Here is an 18,287-nt window from a genome sequence, read left to right as displayed (position 1 = left end):
GGGAAGGTGAAAATAAGGCAGTGGACCGGCAATAGGCATCTAGACCTTCCAGCACTTTTGCCTGTCTTGGGTTCTATTTCTCTATCATCATGCAGTTCAGAGTTTTACAGGTGTGAATCAGAGAATGCTGGAGAGGCCTCTAGAGAATGTACGGTGATGGGGACGTTGGCATTTTATGGCGCTGGACTGACTGCCGAACAGATTCAAGTTTTCCAGTCACTCATTCATCTTGCAAAAGACTTATGGAACACCTGCTTTGTGCTAGGCATTATGCTCGAACCTGGGGATACCCAAGCTGTTTCTAACTTGATAGGGAATGTCAAACATGCCAAGGATTCCTGATTCATACATTGCAAGACTATAAGATTATATGCTAAACTCTATAGCCCCTCTGGTCACCTCACAATGCTATTCAATGCTCTCCTCTCCCAGAGCTGGTGTTTGCTAAGTAATTAGTGATTGCTGCATTGGGAGGGCTCCTTTGGGAGCTGCTACCCTTTTTGACACTTAGTGGGCAGGCGAGGGAAGACCATCCCCTGCCCCCACCCCCAGGCATTCCTTTGTCTCTCACGCTGCAGGGAAGGAAGAGAGTCTCCTGTGATATCAATTTTTCATTCCTTTTGGTTGGTGATGAAATAGAAGAGATTGGCCCCATGGCCTCCTCTGTACATCTATGTGTGTGTTCGTATGCATTAGTCACTAAACTTCTACGTTACGGTCTATAAGCCATATTGCTGATGATTGCATTTTTAAATGAATACATGCAAATCGGACTAGGAGCCGGACAAAGACCGTATCAAATACATTCGTTAATAAATAATATTAATGCCGTGCATTTGCCAGCTGAAAATTCTTTTAACTTCAAAGGAGAGCTTTCATATCTATGATCTCATCTCACTCTACATATGATTATCTTAAAAGTCCTCTCTAGGGACAGGTTGTTCCGTGCTTGCAAAACCAGGCCGGCTGAGGATAATGAAGCCCTGCCTCCGGCTACCCGACATCCCTCCGCAGGGCAGTCTCGAACTTTGCAGGCGCTTCTGGTCCCGTGGGGTCTCTCCTGGCTGGTTTAAAAACTAAAGGCAAAGATGAAAAAGTACACTAATTTCAAGCTGCGCTCCGATCGCACAGACGCTCGGGGCATGAACGGGGGAACTAAGGAAATGAGGCTACTTTGAGGACCGACTTTGGAGACTGTACAAACAATGAGAAATAGATGACTTCAAACTCCTGTCACGCATCCAGAAAGCCCCGAGTTGGAAATCTCTGCTCTCCTGGGATTGCAAAGCCAGTTCCTGTTTACTCTATCTACAGCTGGGACTTTTTTCCCGTCTTCCTCTTCTCCAGGAGTGTGCCTTCATTTTCAGGAACATGAATGTATTTTCACCTAATCGTTCAGCTTTTCCTGTTAGGCTTCCTTGGGAATGAAAACCCCATGTCATTGTTTTCCTCAGGCTGGGCGGTGGTTATGGAAGTGCCCTTCTCTGAATCTGTTAGAGGCACATTTAAAAAATAACTCAAGTAGAAGTTGAAAAAAAAAATCCCCATCAGTGAGAATCTCCCCCAGTGCTGTTTGTTTGTCCTAATACCAACACATGGTGTTTCCATTTCACAAAAATTCTGGCCATGTCAGCTTTCGTGGAGTGGACACTGTAAAGATTGCTTCAGAATCTCCCACCTGGCTATCTGATGGGATGACTGGCACTGTGGGTGGCAGTGGATTCTTCCGCCCCCATGACTCACCAAGGAGAAATAACTAACCTGTGATTAACTATTTGAATTCCTGTATTTTCAAGGGCAAGTGGAAGCACTCCTCACCCAGTTTCTAACCACCAGTGGGTCCCACAATGTTGCCAACACAGCCCTGCTCCCTGGGGCCACTTTGATACAGGGTATCGGGCTGCTGATAGCATGTGTCCTTTGAGAATTACTCTCACTTTGTCTGCTCTTCTGAATGAGTGTGGCCTCTGCATGCAGTAGGAACTCAATAACTACTGAATGAATGCTGCTGAACATCTATCATTTGGTCTCTGTAGGGAGCGTGGGTGTCTCTGTTTCCTCTATGTAAAATGAGAGTATTGGCAAATGATTGCTTATATTTTTTCCAGTTTTAACATCTTCCGAGGCCTTTTGGATGGCCATTTTAAATTACCGCCCATTACGAAAGCGGTTTCCAAGCAACAGAACAGTACTTCCCCAACTCCTTGCCTGACCTCTTCAGCCCACAAAGCTGTTGTTCCCTGAGACTGCCCCACGATATTATCTGTAATGCATATTTATTTATTTACCTAGTGATAGAGCTCCAGGTTGTTATTCAGCTTTACCTTGGTGTGGGTCCTGTCCCTGCGATTAAAGTGTAAGCCTCCTAACCCAGATAATATCTAAAATGAGCTCAGTAAATGTTTGTTAAGTGAATGAATATTACAATAAAGAATAATCTTTCTATCTAGAGGGAATTCTAGGCTTAAGGGAAGCAGAAGAATCCAGGGTGAATTCCAGATTTGTGGCTTGGGAGGGCTGGTGTGTGATGAGCTGTTCTTCAAGATAGGACAGGTTTGGGGGAAGGAGGAACAGAGATGAAGTTAGAGAGAAGCGACATTCTATACCTCCTTCTTGAGATTCTCATGGAACGTTGGCCAAGAAACAATTATGAGACATGAGATTCTGGCCAAAGGAATATATTTTATTGTGTTGAGCCCAAAGCTTTCCAAATAGTTGCATGTGGTTTTGGAAACACTGGTATAACACAAGAAGAGAAGCAGGGCCAGGAAGGAAGTCTACAGAACAAGTCACTTGTAAGGAATGGCGGGAAGAATTTGGAGTAGAGCATCTAGAGAGGGAGGAGTTTTAACCGTGGGGCTTTACTCCTTCCTGACTCAGGGATTCCACAGACACAGGGAAAACCAGAGTCCCATCTCATGCTACGAACACGGGAGCCCATAGACCACGTCTGGGAATGTGCAGGGGGTTCTTGGGAAGACAGAAGGCACTCAAGCCCTTCACTTCCTGTTTCAGCTTTCCCATTGCTCTCTCTTCTCAAAGAAATCAACCCTTTGGCTAAAAGGAAGCTCATATTAACACCCTCAAGTTCAACTCGAGAACAACCACCCACTCTTGTAACTAAAATAAATCAGTCCTTAAATTAGATCTGATATAGGCAAAGACAATACAAAGCTTCAACAGCATAAAAAAGAATAAATGTTCTGAGTGAGTCACCTCATTCACTGTATGTCATCTGGGAGTGTCCCCAAACTTCCCTCGAATGTTTTATTTCAACCTCCTAAGCATCACTTTTTTTTGAAACTCCCTATTTGCATATGGAGAGCTGAGGAGGGGTGAAGACGAGCAAGGGGGTATGTGAGGTGCTCATGATGGTGGGCTTGAACAACAGGATAGCCACTTTGGAAAAGAATTTAGAAGTTCCTCAAAAAGTTAAACCCAAAATTACCATATGAACCAGCAAAGAGTAGGGGGCTTCCTTTTGGAGTGAGGAAAACATTCTAGAATTAAATCCAGAGGATAGATACGCAACTCCATGAATATCCTAAAACCACAGCATCATATACTTCAAAGGGTGAATTTTATGGTATGTGAATTATGTCTCAATAAAGCTGTGATTCTAAAAAAGAAGAGAATGCAAGGGGGATGAAATCTTTGCTTTCAAGATAAAATTTTCTCTAAATCATATAAAATTGGTGATTTGTGGTTTGCTACTATTTTGCTCCTCAAATGCTCTACTAACAGTAGTTCACTTTCCTGACTGTGTGGTAGCTGAGAGACAGGCAGTGTTACCTCCCTTTCCTTTTTTCCAGAATAATTATTTTTTCTTAAGTTTTTATTTAAGTAATCTCTACTCCCCACATGGGGCTTGAACTCATGGCCCTGAGATCAAGAGTTGTATGCTCTTCTGACTGAGGCAGCCAAGTGCCCCTTCAGAATAATTTCTGGGTGGTAGAACTAATCTATCTCTGAGATTTCTTTTTCTACTGTAAATACAAATAACACCCAACTACTGGTTTCTGGAGTATTTCTCCCCACAGCTTTGTCTTGACATTTCTACCAAATCATGTAAGACATGTTTGTTTATATAATTTATTTGTACATTTCTTAGGTCACTTTTCCAAAAGTCAGGTATGTTGAGGTATAATTTATGTTCAAAGTCACCCTTGGAAGATTACCAATTCTATGAATTTTGGTGAAAGATTATAGTCCTGTAACTACCACCACATGAGATACAGACCATTTCCATCACCCTAAAATGTTCCCTACTGTCCCCACATCCAGGCCCTGTAACCCCCTGACCTGATTTCTGCCCTTAGGGTATGCTTCAGTTCCTAGTCTGTGTTCTCATGATTTCTCATGAGATAAATCTCTCTACCAGGCAGGATGCTGCTTTGTACCCAACCTGGTAGTTGGCACTTAAAAGTTGGTCAGTAAATAGATGCTGAGTAAATGAATGAATCATTTGTGTTTTAGATTCTGCCAAGTCAAATCAGAGACTCTGTTTTCTCATTTTCAGGATGTGCCATTTGAAAAAGAATTATTAATGTTGGGGGAAGCTTTCTCCTAGAGTTCCTAATTTATAGTCTTTTACGTTTTTATTATTTTTAAAAAAGATTTTACTTATGCATTTGAGAGAGAGACAGACAGAGAGAGCATAAACAGGGGGAGAAGCAGAAGGAGAGAGAGAAGCAGATGCCCCACTGAGCAGGGAACCCCACATGGGGCTCTATGTGGAGTTTGATCCCAGGCCCTGGAGATCATGACCTGGTCTAAAGGCAGAGGGTTAACCACCTGAGCAACCCAGGCTCCCCAAAGAGTCTTTAAAAAGGGGGTGGGGGGTCCACATGCTGGTTAAGCCAAAATGTTGTGAGCCCCAAGTCTAATGAAATGTTTGAAATGCTCAGCAAATTCTCTGAAGTTGGAAATCATGACACCCCCCCCCCCCAAGCTGCTGCTTAGTCCTGCCCACCGCTCCCCAGCTCTGATCACTCTGTCTCCACATGGCATGGCCCAGGGTCTTCTCTGGAGCTTCCCTAAACAAGTTCTGTGGGATTCCAGACCCAACTCCGTGAACAACTCCAGGGGAGGAACCTTGCACCTGCTTGAGTGGGGCCTTTAACCTTCCTCATCATGCAGGGTGTGGCCCTCAGAAAATCTACCTGCTGCGGGCTCATCAGTCAGGCTTAGGTCCCTTCCGTCCTTCCAGATGCGATTCCTCTTCTATCTTGATCTGAATCAGACAATTAACATCCCCAGAGTGATTACAAGAGGTGGTGAACAAGATTCAGCCTTGTCTGACTAGTTATAGGAAATGGCCTAGTCCTTGAAGAGAACTGCCCTTTCTTGAAAGGCCTGGGTGCTTTTCTCCAGACTGGCCTACCAGCCCCAAGCAGGTGGCTCCCTGGGCACTTTCCATGGCTTGGTTGTCCTCCCTCAGCCTGCTGCCCCATGGCATGGGCACCACAAAAAACATTTTCCCTCTGAGGGAGATTGCACCTTGCTTCCAAGATGAAGTCTTGATGCTCGTATCAAATTTTAGCTGACGGAGACCTCATTCCCTTCCAAACTCTTTCACTCTCCTACTTGGCTGTGTGACTTCCCTGGGTGACATGTAAGCATGTATCCAGGCAAAACGTTTCAAGGTGTGAGCTCCTTGATACAGGGTGGGATCCTGTTCAATGTTTGTAAATAAACCAGTGCCAAAAAGGTGTCAGTTTTGGTGTTAATTGTGTAGCTCATAACCCTGTGGACAGATAAACCATTCATTACTCAATGGCGGGGATGAGGGGGGCAAAGAGAGAGAGAAAGAGAGAGAGAGGGTGCTGGAGATGGGTAAGCTTCAGAAAAAGGGAAAAATAAAAAGGACAACGTAAAACAAAAAAAAAACAAACAAACAAACAAAAAAAAAGAAGACCGGTCAAAGTAGAGGAAACCTTATTTTCCTCATGCAGATCTTAGGCGACTGTGATAGCTGGCTTCTGTTTTATGACTAGCACAGTAAGAAATCTATTTCAGTTCAGCACGCGGGGCGCGCGCGCACACGCACACACATGTATAAAATAAAGTAGAAAGGAAATCGTGTGCAGCTAGCCACAAGCCTGGCACACTGGCGTCTCCAGCACAGATGGGGGCGCGGGGGTGGGGGGCGCCGCGAGCCACCGAACCCCGGCGACAGCCCGCCCGCAGCCCGGCAGCAGCGCCCCGCGCGGAGGAGGAGGGCGGGCCGGGCGTCCGCGGGGGCGGCTCGGAGTCCAGGCCGCGACTCCCCGGCGGCGGCTCGACACACGGCGCGGGATGGAGACGGACAGGCAGGACTGTGTGGCCTCCTGGTGGGACATGGTGGTGCGGAACCTGCGGTGAGTGCTCCTGGCCCGCCGCCTGGCGCCCGGTCCGTCCCCCAATCCCATCCACGCGCCCCGAACCCGGGGCAGGGATGGGCAGGGTGCATCAGGCGCCCCGCGGTGGTCCAGGGGCTGGGGCTTCGAAGACCCCCAAAGCTCTGGGAGCCCTTTGGGCTGCCTTATCTAGCAAGCCTCTGCCTCTGGAGTCTGAGCTTTCAGGAGCTTGGCATCCTTTGGGGGCTTCTGAAATAGAGATTTCCAGAAAGATGGCTCAGGTTCCTACCCCAAGCCTTGACCTTTTCTGCCTTGACCATTTTACTGAAATTCAGGAGGGATTTTAAAGACCCAAAATAGTAATCTATCTTGTACTCTTTCTTAGATGGCATCCTCTTAGGTCAAATGTGTCTCTGTGTAGGTGGAAAAGGATCCCAAGGCCAGGTCCCCCAGGGTAAAGTCCCTTGGATGTATTTAAAGAACATCCCTCCATAATGCTAAAAGTGGATGGTGCATTGAACCCATACCTGTGCCAAGTTCTTACATCCTTTAACTCTGAAATGTCTATATCTATAAATTTTCTTCCTACTTTTTTTTTTTAAGTAGACTCTACACCCAACACTGGCCTTGAATTCATGACCCTGAGATCAAGACCTGAGCCAAAATCTAGAGTCAGACACTTAACTGAATCACCCAGGTGCCCCTCTCGCTCCCATTCTAAATCCTTGGCTTAAAGGGTAATGTTAAACTACCTGAGTTGACCCGCAATATATTGCTGGTCTCATTTGTGTTGAAGCCTGGTATTGGTTAGAAACCCTGGACTCAGAAGACTCAGGTATCTTGTTTTGTTGGAGCAGGAAGGAGTTGGCCTTTTGTTCACCTTTCTTCTTTATATTCCTTAGTTGTGTTTCTTGCTGATTACAAAATATTCAAGAGTCCCGTCCAGACCAGGAGACTTCACATTGGAATGTCTGAGTGATGAAGACAAAAACTCATATTCTCTCTTCTATTCCTTCTGTAGCTCGGGGCAGAGAGCAGAGAGCAGCTTTCGCCTGGCCCAGCAGTGTAGACCCATACCTCTCTTCTGTGTTGGATCTCAACATGCGTCAGAACATCCTGACTGACACATTCTTAGGCCTTACCTCCTTGATATGGCTGTTCTGGGAAAGCTGGCATGTTCTGCCTTTGTCTTCTGTGCTCCCTCCAGAGTTGATGGCTGATACTTAACATTTATTTGGTGGAGAATCAAACCTGCAGTTCATGCTCTTAGAGAACAACCTGCTTTGTTGATAATGGAGTGGAACATGGGGGGTTGGGGACCCTTGCTTACTTGCCTTACTAAAGTAGGCAAAAAATACTAAATGACTAAAAAACAGGTCTCAAGAGATGTTTCCCAAAAGAATAAAATACAAGCACATTTCTTCATCTGAACAGAGAATTACTGCTCTAATTTAAGATACACTGAGGCAGAAGCACAGACGGAGATCCAGGATCCTGAATCCTTTTGGTTCTTGGAACCAAGTTTGCTTAGATCTGCAAACATTCACAGCTGCCGGTTCTGGGGCTGCTAGAAGCCCAGGATCTATGGTGCTGTGTTGCGTGACTCAGGAGAATTCACCAAAACAAATTTTCAGTGATTATTTTTTAATGCCTTGGGGATCTATTTATTTAGTTTGCAAAAATTTCATCAGCTGTCATTGCTACTTAAGATAGATGGGCCCGGGGGAAGTCAGTCTTCATTCACCACTGGTTTTCTTCAAACAAGAAACATTGAAAATGTGCTCAGGAAAGAAGCTGGGGGAAGGAAGCCAGTGGGCTAGTTCTTTCTTCGTTGCTCCCCATTCACCCCCAAGTCTTTACATTTCTGGATAGCGTTAAGGAAACCCCCACGCACAGGCTGATAATCTAATTCATTCTTTCCATAGTCCTGGTCATCGCTTACCTTTTGGGCACAAGTTTAGGCCAGGGCACAAAGCCCTGCTCTTGTGGAGCTCACAATTAATTTTCTATTATAATTCAAAAAAGAATATGAAGCCTTTCCCTTCTCAAAGCTACCAATAAGCATTGCTTCCTTCTCCCTCATGAAAGAAATACACTTTTCTTTCAGGGCTCAGTCCTGTGCTAGACATGGTGCGCTAGAGCCCGGGTGATTCTTTTCAGTGGGAAGCCATGACTAATAGCGGGAGAGCCCCACAGAAGAGTTAAGGGTCAGACCAAGGCCCGATTATAATGAGTGGGAGGGGCGAAAAGAGAGGAAAGGTCACCTCGGGAAGATCTGTGCAGAGAGGCTTTAAGCGAGACGGGACACTTGAATGGATGGGAAGGAAGGGGGAGGATTTGGTGGGATGGAATGAAGGGAGGAGACCATAGATGTAACCTAAGTGCTCGGGGGTCAGTACATGTTGGCCAAATGAATGGGCACCTGGGATGGATGTGTGGTGAGTCTTACTGTTTGGGATAGCTGTCTTGCCAAATGGGGTTAGAGTTGGGCTTCCGAAAGCTGGTGCCTCTGAGCATGATCTTGAATGATTTGTCCCATAGCCACTCGGCTTCCAAGGTAGGAATGATCCAGTTAGTTCTGTGGCCCCTGTGGGGTGCTGTACTGTTGGAGCCACAGCGGATCAAAGGGCAGGGGAAAGAACACCAAGGCGTCAAGGTGGCTGTTTGATGTGCCTGGCCGTTGGCAGGGATTGGGCTGAAATTGCATCCTCTACTCAAATAAGGTCTATTAGCCACTGGTGACTTTTGATCCCCTACTGATCTAGGGGAAGTCAAATTGACAACCCCTAGATAAAAGAAGCTGTTGTGCATTATTGATGCTCCCAGGAATCTGGTCACTCTGTTCTCTTCCTGCAGTGCTTCTCACAGAAGTGCCTGGAGCTATTTGAGAGAAGGGTCCTACATGAATTATTCTTTAAAAACAGAAACATATTTCCCTCCACCGTCTCTGCTTCCCAAGCACCCTGCTGCCTTCAAAAGATGACTTAGTAGGAGACTAACAGGAGGGGTAGCATGAGTTCAAGTCAGGAGAAAGAAAGCCTGAGCCAGCCAATGAGAAGGAAGAACTCAGATTGTGTTCAGTTTTACCCATTTGGGCTTGATCTGGGACTCAAAGTGGCTTCTCTGGGTTTTTATTTCTTCTCTCTAAAATCAGAGCAACGATGTCCTCTCCTTCCTCCCACCTTCATGGAGGCTATTTTAAACTATTATGAGAAGATAATTTTCATTTTTTCCTTGCTAATTTTGTGTGTAGGCAGTTGCCTATGTCTGATGTACTTGGAGAGCTACCCACTACCCTTAGCCCACGTCTCTTTTCTGTTCCCTGCAGAATTGCTGGAAATTCATCAGAGATTCATTATCTTCTCCCTTCATGCCTCTTCCAAACATATAAGCACTCTGATTTTTTAGTTATTAACACTTGAGGGAGAATTTTTCTTAGAGGTCTCTCTTTGATGACTTTAGAGTCAGAAGGTTCCCGAGAATACAGGAACAGGAAGGAAGAAGAGGAGGGACCCTAAGGGCCAAGGTTGCAGAAGGGGAGAAGCGGAATCCTGAAACAACTTTCTTGAAGAGCTGAATCTTGCCAGAAGCCAGTTCCTGGGGTTCCCTTTTGCCTGCATGAATGGCAAGTTGCCCTCACCAGGGTGGTGACAGCTCATTGGGGTCACTGGGGTCGGACAGACCTGAGCATGCATGACTCAGCCACTCATTGGCTCTGTGGCATGGGGAAGGTTACCTTAAGTTTTCAGTCTCCTCATTTACAAAGTACAGGTGATAACAGCTATCTTCTTTAAAATGCTCTGGTCTAGCAGAGAAACCAGGACAAGGAAACCATTCGTCCAGCATGCTTTCCAGTCCCACAGACTCATCTGATTTACTGAGCAGTCTTTACATTGACAGCTCAAATCAGAGGGAGGGATTTATTCAGTGGATGAGGTGGACAAAAACCGGAAGCAGGAAGTGGTGACCCTGACTTCCCGTGTCTGTCCTTTCTCCAAGGTAGGAGACCTTCAACTCTGATAAGAGATGTGCCTAGGGACAGACGTGGCATTAGTGACCCCTCATGGACAAGTGTAACTTGTCTGCTGATGGCTCCTGGTTTGGGTGGTTGGCGTGCCTGGCCTGGCGTGTCCTGTTCCTTGACCAGGCCCCAGCCCTGATGTCGCAGCACCCTCCAGGCACTACCCTCGCTCCCCATCTTGCTCCTCACAGTCCCTCTTACCAGAGACGTCACATCACAAGTGGGGATTTTTTTTCATCGGCTCATTTTTTCCTAAGACCCAGCTGCAAGAGTAGGGATCTGATGGTTTTTCATTCACTGCTTTAGACTAATAATAGTTAATACGTACAGCTAAACTGTGATGTGATTAAAAACTGTGACAACTGTTAAATAGTCTGAATCCAGTTTCCTGATGACTTTGGGGATCCAGCTTTGGTCTTGCGTTGGGATCCATTTGAGGAACAGGCTTGACTCCAGGGCACTCATGTTCTCCCACTCCTATTCTGTGCTACCAAGCTAGTCTCAGCCGCTGGCTGGGGGCTGGATTTACTGCTTTCCTCTCCTGTTCTCCCTTAGGGCCCAGTCCTGATCTGTACTAATGGCATGCAATTCTGTAAAACATTTTGCTTAAGTGCCAAATTACTTGTAATTCCAGTGTGGGTTTCTGAAATTTTATTTGGATGCTAAGAGAAAAAAAAAAAAAAAAAAAAAACACAACAAAACTTGGACTGATTTTGAATGCCTTGCTTTTGTTACATCTTGCAGATCTTTTCCACATTCCTGTTCAACACTCGGAAGAAAAATTGCCTCTCTGTACAACAGCTTTACTAGTAAACCATTAAAAGAACACATTTTTCCTCCTCTGATGAACATGCTAATATTTTTTAATTTTTGTAAGTATATATCTGTCATGAGTTTGCCTATATATATATTTTCCCAAAGAAAGGACTTGCTGCACTTAAAGTTACCCGTATGACAATGAAAAAGGCACATTGGCTATAAAATTGTGGTTAGACTCCAATAGTCTGAAACCTATTTCACAGAGGTTTTGGGGTCTAGCGCGAATCTTATAGATAGAAAAACATGGTCTTGTGGTTGGTTTCAGTTCAGAAGCTCAGTTTGAATTAGCTGTTAACAGGGATGCCTTACTGCTTGGTATATCCTCTACGTTTTTATGTTTTCTTTTTACCTATATCCCTTGAAAGAGAAAATGGGAATCTGGGGCTGGGGATTGGTTGTTGAGAGGAATCTCTTCTCCCACGTTTTTTCTGAGTGCGGTTATTGTAACACAGTCCTAGCGCACGGGTAATGCTCTCAGAGGGTGGTCCCCAGGGGTTTGTTGCTTCAGGCCATTTCATGGTTTGTGGCTAATGACTAGGTTTAATTTAGTGGAAAACGTAATGCTTGACATAGGTAGCAGAATACTCATTACTTTCTCCTAGATCCCCTTATCTTTTTAGGGGAATGGTCTCCTTTGTTTTTAGCTGGAGATGAGGATAAGCATGGCCCATCACACTGGTGCTATTTTAATATCTAGCTTTAGCTGGATGTTATACGCAACTAATGAATCATTGAACACTACATTGAGAACTAATGATATATGTTGGCTAATTGAATTTAAATAAAAAAATAAAAAATAAAATCTGGCTTTAGAGGTTTTTGTTGTTTTGTTTTGTTTTGGCAACTTTCCTGTGGGCTGTTCCTCGTTTATAAAATAGAACACTTTGCTAGGAATTTAACATGGTAGCTTACAATGTAGAAACAGTGTTAACCATAAGACTAATTTTGTGTGTGTGTGTGATTAAAAGACATGGAATTTGGCTCTGGGTTTTGATAATGAATTCTACTTTCCAGTCAAAGCACCATTTCTTGTGGATTTAAAGAAACCGGAGTTAAAGATTCCTCACACGGTGAACTTGTATATCAGAGTTGAACCTGGGGTGATTCTGGGAATCTGGTGAGTGCGCTAATGGACACTGGGTTGCTTGATGGGCATGGTCTTCATGTTACAAGGGCAAGGGTGAGCAGTGCTGGGCTAGCTGCCTGGGGAGAGGTTGGTGTTTCTTGGAGTAACCAGGAAGCTGTTCCATATACCTTCCCTTTGTATTGATATTTGACCTGCTTGAATTTGCTTTTCAGTAGTTTTAGCTGGGACTGAGAAGTCTTTCGGGCCCTGTGCTTTGGGTTTTTCATCAGGCCTCAAGGGCCTGGCACTGTCCCACTCTTCTGCTGTGTTCCATGCTGGCCTTCCCACACTGTTCCAGAACAGCTAGCCTCCTGGCTCCCCAAGCCACGCTCTTGCAGAATATGCTCTGTGTGCCACATTTCTAGGTCTCTGCTCCCTCTGTTTGCCTACCTTATCTCCAGGGTCTCAGTTTAAATGGTAATGTGATAATTTTCAGAGAAGCCCTTCCTCGTCTCCCATTTCAGGCACAGGTGGCAACCTGTGCTTGTCCCTTACGGCATTTTTCCCACTGGAGTTAAATAAACGTTCGTGCAATTATTCGGTTAATATTTGTCTTCTTTACAAGACTATAGCTCTTGTAGGTGACTTTGTTGGTGCGTTTTCTTTTTTAAATGTTTAAGAAATATTTTATTCATTTATTTGAGAGAGAGAGTGAGAGAGAGAGAACCGAGAAGGGGAAGGAACAGAGGGAGAAGCAGGCTCCCCACTCAGCAGGAAGCCCGATGTAGGACTCAATCCCAGGACCTTGAGATCATGACCTGAACCAAAGGTAGCTGCTTAACCAACTGAGCCACCCAGAGGCCCCCTCTTTTTTCTTTTCTTTTCTTCTCTTTTTCTTTTTTTCTTTCTCTCACTGGTGGGTTTTCATTGCTTGGGACAGCATACAAAAAACAAACAAACAAACAAACAAACCACTTAGTTGTCAAAATCATGAGCATTCTATTATCTTTTTTTGCTATTCTACTGTGGACATTTTTTTTGTTTGGTTCTACTTCGTGTTCTTGGCTGCCAGTTTCTTAGTGTCCTGTTTTATATTTCCTTTCCCTGACTTTAAATATGTCATCATAGAATGTTTAGGAACCAATATGGGTTCACATAATTTCCTCCTAATCTGCACAGTCCAATGCAGCGAACAGTGCTGGAATTTGAAAATCTTTTTATTTGCTGTTCTTGCCCTGACTTACCAAGCTGGCTGGGATGCCAGTCCTCTTAGTCCAGAGGCCCTGGGGTTCGATGTCAGCCTTTCTGCCCCTAAAGGGTTGAGAAGCCTGAAGATTTATTATTACATGGTCACTTTTGCAGGTCCCCCTGTGACATGTCATATGGCATTGTTTTATCTTCAGGAGTCATTCACTGGTTTAACAGGTGGAAGGACTGGAGCTCAGGCAGGTGTTTAACCCCACAAGGTCACTGTTTCTTGAATAGGAGAGCTTAGTTTCATATTTGTTTCCCCCCGCCTGAACTGGTCTCCCTTTAAATTCTTTCAGCTTGTTTCTTTAGCCAAACCAATAGCAGGTGGTAAATACCTCTGTCTTTTACTTGTTTCCACCCAATGGACTGGATTTCCATGGACTACACCTAAGAATTGTAGTCTTAGAAGATTAGTGGATGTAGGAGTCAGGAGGACTTAAACAGTAAATGGTTAAAAGGGGTTGTTTCTGTGCATGGGGGAGGGAGGGTAGAAAAGTAGTGATTGTCACTGTAAGATGTTTGTAGTATTATATTTTAATTTTTATCATGTGCATGCATTACTCAGAAACTTCCACTATGTATATATGTATACTTATACATATATATACCTATCAATGTATGTAATGTATACATACATATATGTATGTATTATATATAATATATAAGTATGTATACATACATATACCCATATACACATATATGTATATATAATGTACATGTATTGTATATATATGTATATATAATATATGTATAATGTAATGTATAAATGTATACCTACAAATGTATATAAATGTATTTGATTGACATGAGGAGGGTTTCAGACTTTGGCAAGGAGAGCAAATTCTGTCTGTACATTTGTTAAAACGTTTCTTTGTTCTTTAGGCACACAGTGCCCAGCTGCCGGGGGGAAGATGCTAAGGGGAAGGACCGCGGCTGGTATGAAGCAGCCCTTCAGGACGGCAATCCAATTATTGTTTATCTTCACGGCAGCGCAGAACACAGGTCCGTGTCTTTGCTTGTTTTTTTGTTTTTTGTTTTTTTTTCTTTTCTTTTAAGACAGAGGGAGCATTTCAGTCCGGTGGGGGAAGGAAAGGAGGCAGAACTCCCTTTTTGACCCTGTAAATATGCCTCCACAAATATTTTTTTCCCCTTTGTTGAAATTTGAGTGTGTTCTGGCAATAGGCTTCTCTTAAAAAAAAAAAAGTCTATATATTCTGTATGTAGAGTAATGTCGACATTTAACTGAAAGGTAGACCAACTTCCAAAATTCGGATATTGGTTTCCAAGAAGCCAGTGGTTCCTTTAGTCCCAGAGAGTGCCCAAAATAATGAATTGAGCCTATGGACGATGGGAAAGGGAACAGGCATGAGAGGGGGTAAAAGGAAGAGCAATTTCCTTATCGATGGTCCCTCACAGAAGGGCCTGGGGATTCCTTGATTTGGCAGGAATCCTGTTAATCAGATGTGTGGACTCCCTATGAGAGATCATCTGGAATTCTGACCATTGCTACTGGGAACCATCTGACTGGTTCTAGTCTAGAAGACTGATGCCTCAGCCCACCCTCTGTTGTTCCCACCTTGCTTTGTCAGGAAGAAAGCCTCCCTGGAGTCTTGATCCCCTCTGATGTGCTGCCAGGCCTCCCAGTGGGCCTGTCATTATGGTGGGTGATGATTATCAGCTGTGACTGCATGGCTTCAGGTTGGGGGAGGGGTGATGTGCCTCAGAGACCCACAGACAGAGCTGTCTGCAAACTAAGTAATGAGCTCTGGAATCTGCCCCTTGGCTCCCTTGCCTATGTCCCTTTTTTTCACTGTCTTTTTCTGTCTTGATGGCTTTCTCAAGCTTTGTCTTTGCACTAGGGGCTTTCCAAAGGTGTCCATTTTAGAATGACATTTACAGAGATTTCCCATGAAATTCAACCTTTTTCAGCACGGTTGAACATTGTTCTGATTGTGCAGACTTGGGCATGGTGTTACAGTGTGTGTATTTAAAGGATCATTCGGCTCACCCATTCATGTCTGTCCCTCTGTGTGGATCTGCTGTGATCCCCAATTTACTGGCTTTGGAGTTAGCCCCAGCTTCCTCCTGTCCCCTGCCAAAAGTCTCAGCTGGCTATCAGCAGTACTGAACCAAAAGGAGGCCAAATGGGAGGTTACAGGAGCCTTGTTGAGAACAGTGGTTCTAGACTTGGGAGAAACCCTACAGGGTCCACGAACCTCCTCTCAAAATTGTAATAAAAATTTCAAGTGTGGATACATTTTTCTGGACAGTGGGTCCATAGCTTTAATCTTATGTTCAAAGGACTTCATGATGCACTGAAGCTTAAGACTTGTCTTTTTTTTTTTTTTTTTTTTTAAAGATTTCATCCATCTTTTTGACAGAGAGAGACCACAAGTAGGCAGAGGCAGGCAGAGAGAGAGGAAGGGAAGCAGGCCCCCAGCTGAGCAGAGAGCCTAATGCGGGACTCGATCCCAGGACCCTGAGATCATGACCTGAGCTGGAGGCAGCAGCTTAACCCACTGAGCCACCCAGGCGCCCCTTAAGACTTCAGTCTTAAAGTTTTTGGCTCTAAGACAAAATTCAAAGGTTTTTTAAAAGAATCCTTTGCCTTTTCAATCATCCTTGTCTCTTCTTTATTAACATGGTTAATAGAGAGTAGATGATATGGTTATTTTGGGAAAAAGTGTTTCTTGTACCTCTAGCCTTGCAAGTCTCCTTCACTTCCTCTTGAACTTAATGGCAGAGTCAACTACGGACAGGTCTTGGCTTAATGAACATCACTCTATCATCCTTTGTTCTGAAAAGCCACTTTCTGGAACTGATTTTCCTTTAGCTTCTAAAAGTATCCCTAGAAATTAGTCTGGCTGTGTAGCAGTGAGAGGAGGTGAATTATCAGTAATTCCTCACATGCCTCTGTTGAGAAGCACTAGCCATCTGGGCGACCAGCGCTCACAGAGGAATGCAGCCGCCCTGGGGAGCCATCTGTCACTCCCCCTGGCACATCCAAGTGGGCTATGACACCAAAACCCATTTCCCTTTCTTCTAGTTATTTATTTCTCTAACCTCAAAAACAAACGCTTGAGATCAGATGCCAGAAGCAGGAGAGTGACTTTTATTGAATTTGTCATTGTAATTCCTAATTCTTGCTCTCTGTTTTAACCTCCTCCACAGGGCAGCTCCTCACAGACTTGAGCTAGTAAAGGTATGTCTGAAGGGGCTTCAAGTACCCACTTTACATCTGTTTTTTTCTCTTATGGGCTACAGCCATAGATCTTCCTCAGCCCTCAGCGGGGGGATGTACTGAGAGCTCCCAAGGGTGGGACTCAAGGTCCTGCCGTGACCACAGGGCATCAGAACAAAAGTGAACATTCTTGATTCCCCAAACACTTTCATAAATACATTGCCTTCATCACCAGATGGAGTTGAAGACCTTCTTTATCGGCTTTTTCTGAGGGCTGGGGGAGGGTTGTGAGAGTATATTAAATGTGGAAGTTATTCCTGTGAGAAACAGCCTTTTTTTGTGTGACAGAGGATAAATACACAGAATGTCTGCTGTTAGAGTCATTCAGGCTCTGGCTTCAGCCCCATAGAAGGTTTTGCATGTGGGATGGTGGCCACACTCCTCTTCTCGCTAGCCTGCTACACGATGGCAGCTTGTTTGGGCGGCCCCTGCTTTTCCGAGCGTGAGGGAGACGCAGCCATGGCTGACTCACAGCTGGTAGTGCAGCTATCTGTTTATCTTCTCCCACACCCCAGTTGGGTAATCTCTCCCTCAGGTGACCAGGCTGCTGGTGCCCTTTTTGATCAGTGCTTGTGCTCTGATATTTCCTCCCACATGCCAGGCCAGCTCCCACCTCAGAGCCCTTCCCTGGTATAACAGCCCGAGTGGGGCCCCGCATCCTGCCAGGCCCAGTGTGGCCAGCACCTCCTTCATCCTCCCTCCCTGGCTCAGACAGGAGGCTCCTCTCCTGTGGACTCCTCACTTTCTTCCCGGCCTTCCCAGAGCTGACTCTGGTGGGTGGTGGGCTGGGTGCAGTTCTGCCCGGGATGATAATGTGTATTAATTTTTAGGTTTGCTTTCCACCCTGCACCTCACTCTTTGCCCTCTCTACATGGGATGGTGGTGAGGCTGATGTCCATGAGAACGTGTGTTTGTTTTTTTTTCTCCCCCACTCTTTGCAAAGCTGAATTGTATAGCCCCTACACGCCCAGAAAGGAAGAATCATAGATTTAGGTGTGAAAAGGAGCCAGGGCATCCTTGTGGTAGTTGGGATGGGAAGGGAAGGTATGATAAGACTTCTTCCTCCAGGAAGATTCTGGATACCTTGTGCCTTAGTCATCATCTCCCACCCTGACCAGACTTCCATAGCCCTTGGTTCTCCTCTTTAGATGGGGTGAGATTTCCTTTAAAAATCAAGTCTTTGCTATCATGTTGTCCTTCCTCCCTTTCTTCCTCCACCTCCTCTCTCTCATTCATTTCTTTTGTCACTTCAGTCACCCAGTACAGCTGTTTTCAACCTAGTTGTCTTTATCACTTTATATAGTTTTATGTTATTATGATTATATCTATATGTAATTCTACATTGTTGCTCTTTTACTTAATACTATGTGCATACTATGTTATAAACATTCTTCCATGGTTTTCTGTAGTTACCATAGTTACCAATTTAAAAGGTGATCCTTCTCTACTATATTTGTAGGCAATTGTTTATTTAACGATTCCATTGTTGCTAGATACAAGATCTTCCCCCCTAAAATCATTTCAGTGATGTTGCTAGAGAAAACTTGAAGC

The 18,287-nt window shown here is 44.7% G+C and overlaps 1 protein-coding gene and 1 long non-coding RNA gene across 4 annotated transcripts in view; one reads left to right on the top strand and one right to left on the bottom strand.

Moving 5' to 3' along the window:
* Positions 1 to 18,287, bottom strand: part of LOC309866989 — a 43,668-nt gene that overhangs the window by 12,233 nt on the left and 13,148 nt on the right. The window lies entirely within an intron of this gene.
* Positions 6,113 to 18,287, top strand: part of ABHD12B (abhydrolase domain containing 12B) — a 29,266-nt gene continuing 17,091 nt past the window's right edge. Inside the window, exons 1-5 of one of the 3 annotated variants that reach the window (XM_082735180.1) lie at positions 6,214 to 6,359; positions 11,104 to 11,231; positions 12,193 to 12,295; positions 14,378 to 14,497; positions 16,667 to 16,697. In XM_082735180.1, coding sequence (XP_082591306.1) covers positions 6,298 to 6,359; positions 11,104 to 11,231; positions 12,193 to 12,295; positions 14,378 to 14,497; positions 16,667 to 16,697 — 444 coding nt within the window. In that variant the 5' untranslated portion in view covers positions 6,214 to 6,297. Of the gene's footprint in view, positions 6,360 to 11,103; positions 11,232 to 12,192; positions 12,296 to 14,377; positions 14,498 to 16,666; positions 16,698 to 18,287 lie in introns of all 3 variants that reach the window. The other 2 variants (XM_082735182.1, XM_082735181.1) reach the window with 2 other exon arrangements.

This window comes from Mustela nivalis, assembly GCF_964662115.1.
Source record: "Mustela nivalis genome assembly, chromosome: 6".
Taxonomy (NCBI): domain Eukaryota; kingdom Metazoa; phylum Chordata; class Mammalia; order Carnivora; family Mustelidae; genus Mustela; species Mustela nivalis.
The sequence above is the reverse complement of the archived record's forward strand: the minus strand, read 5'-3'. Positions and strand labels throughout refer to the sequence as shown.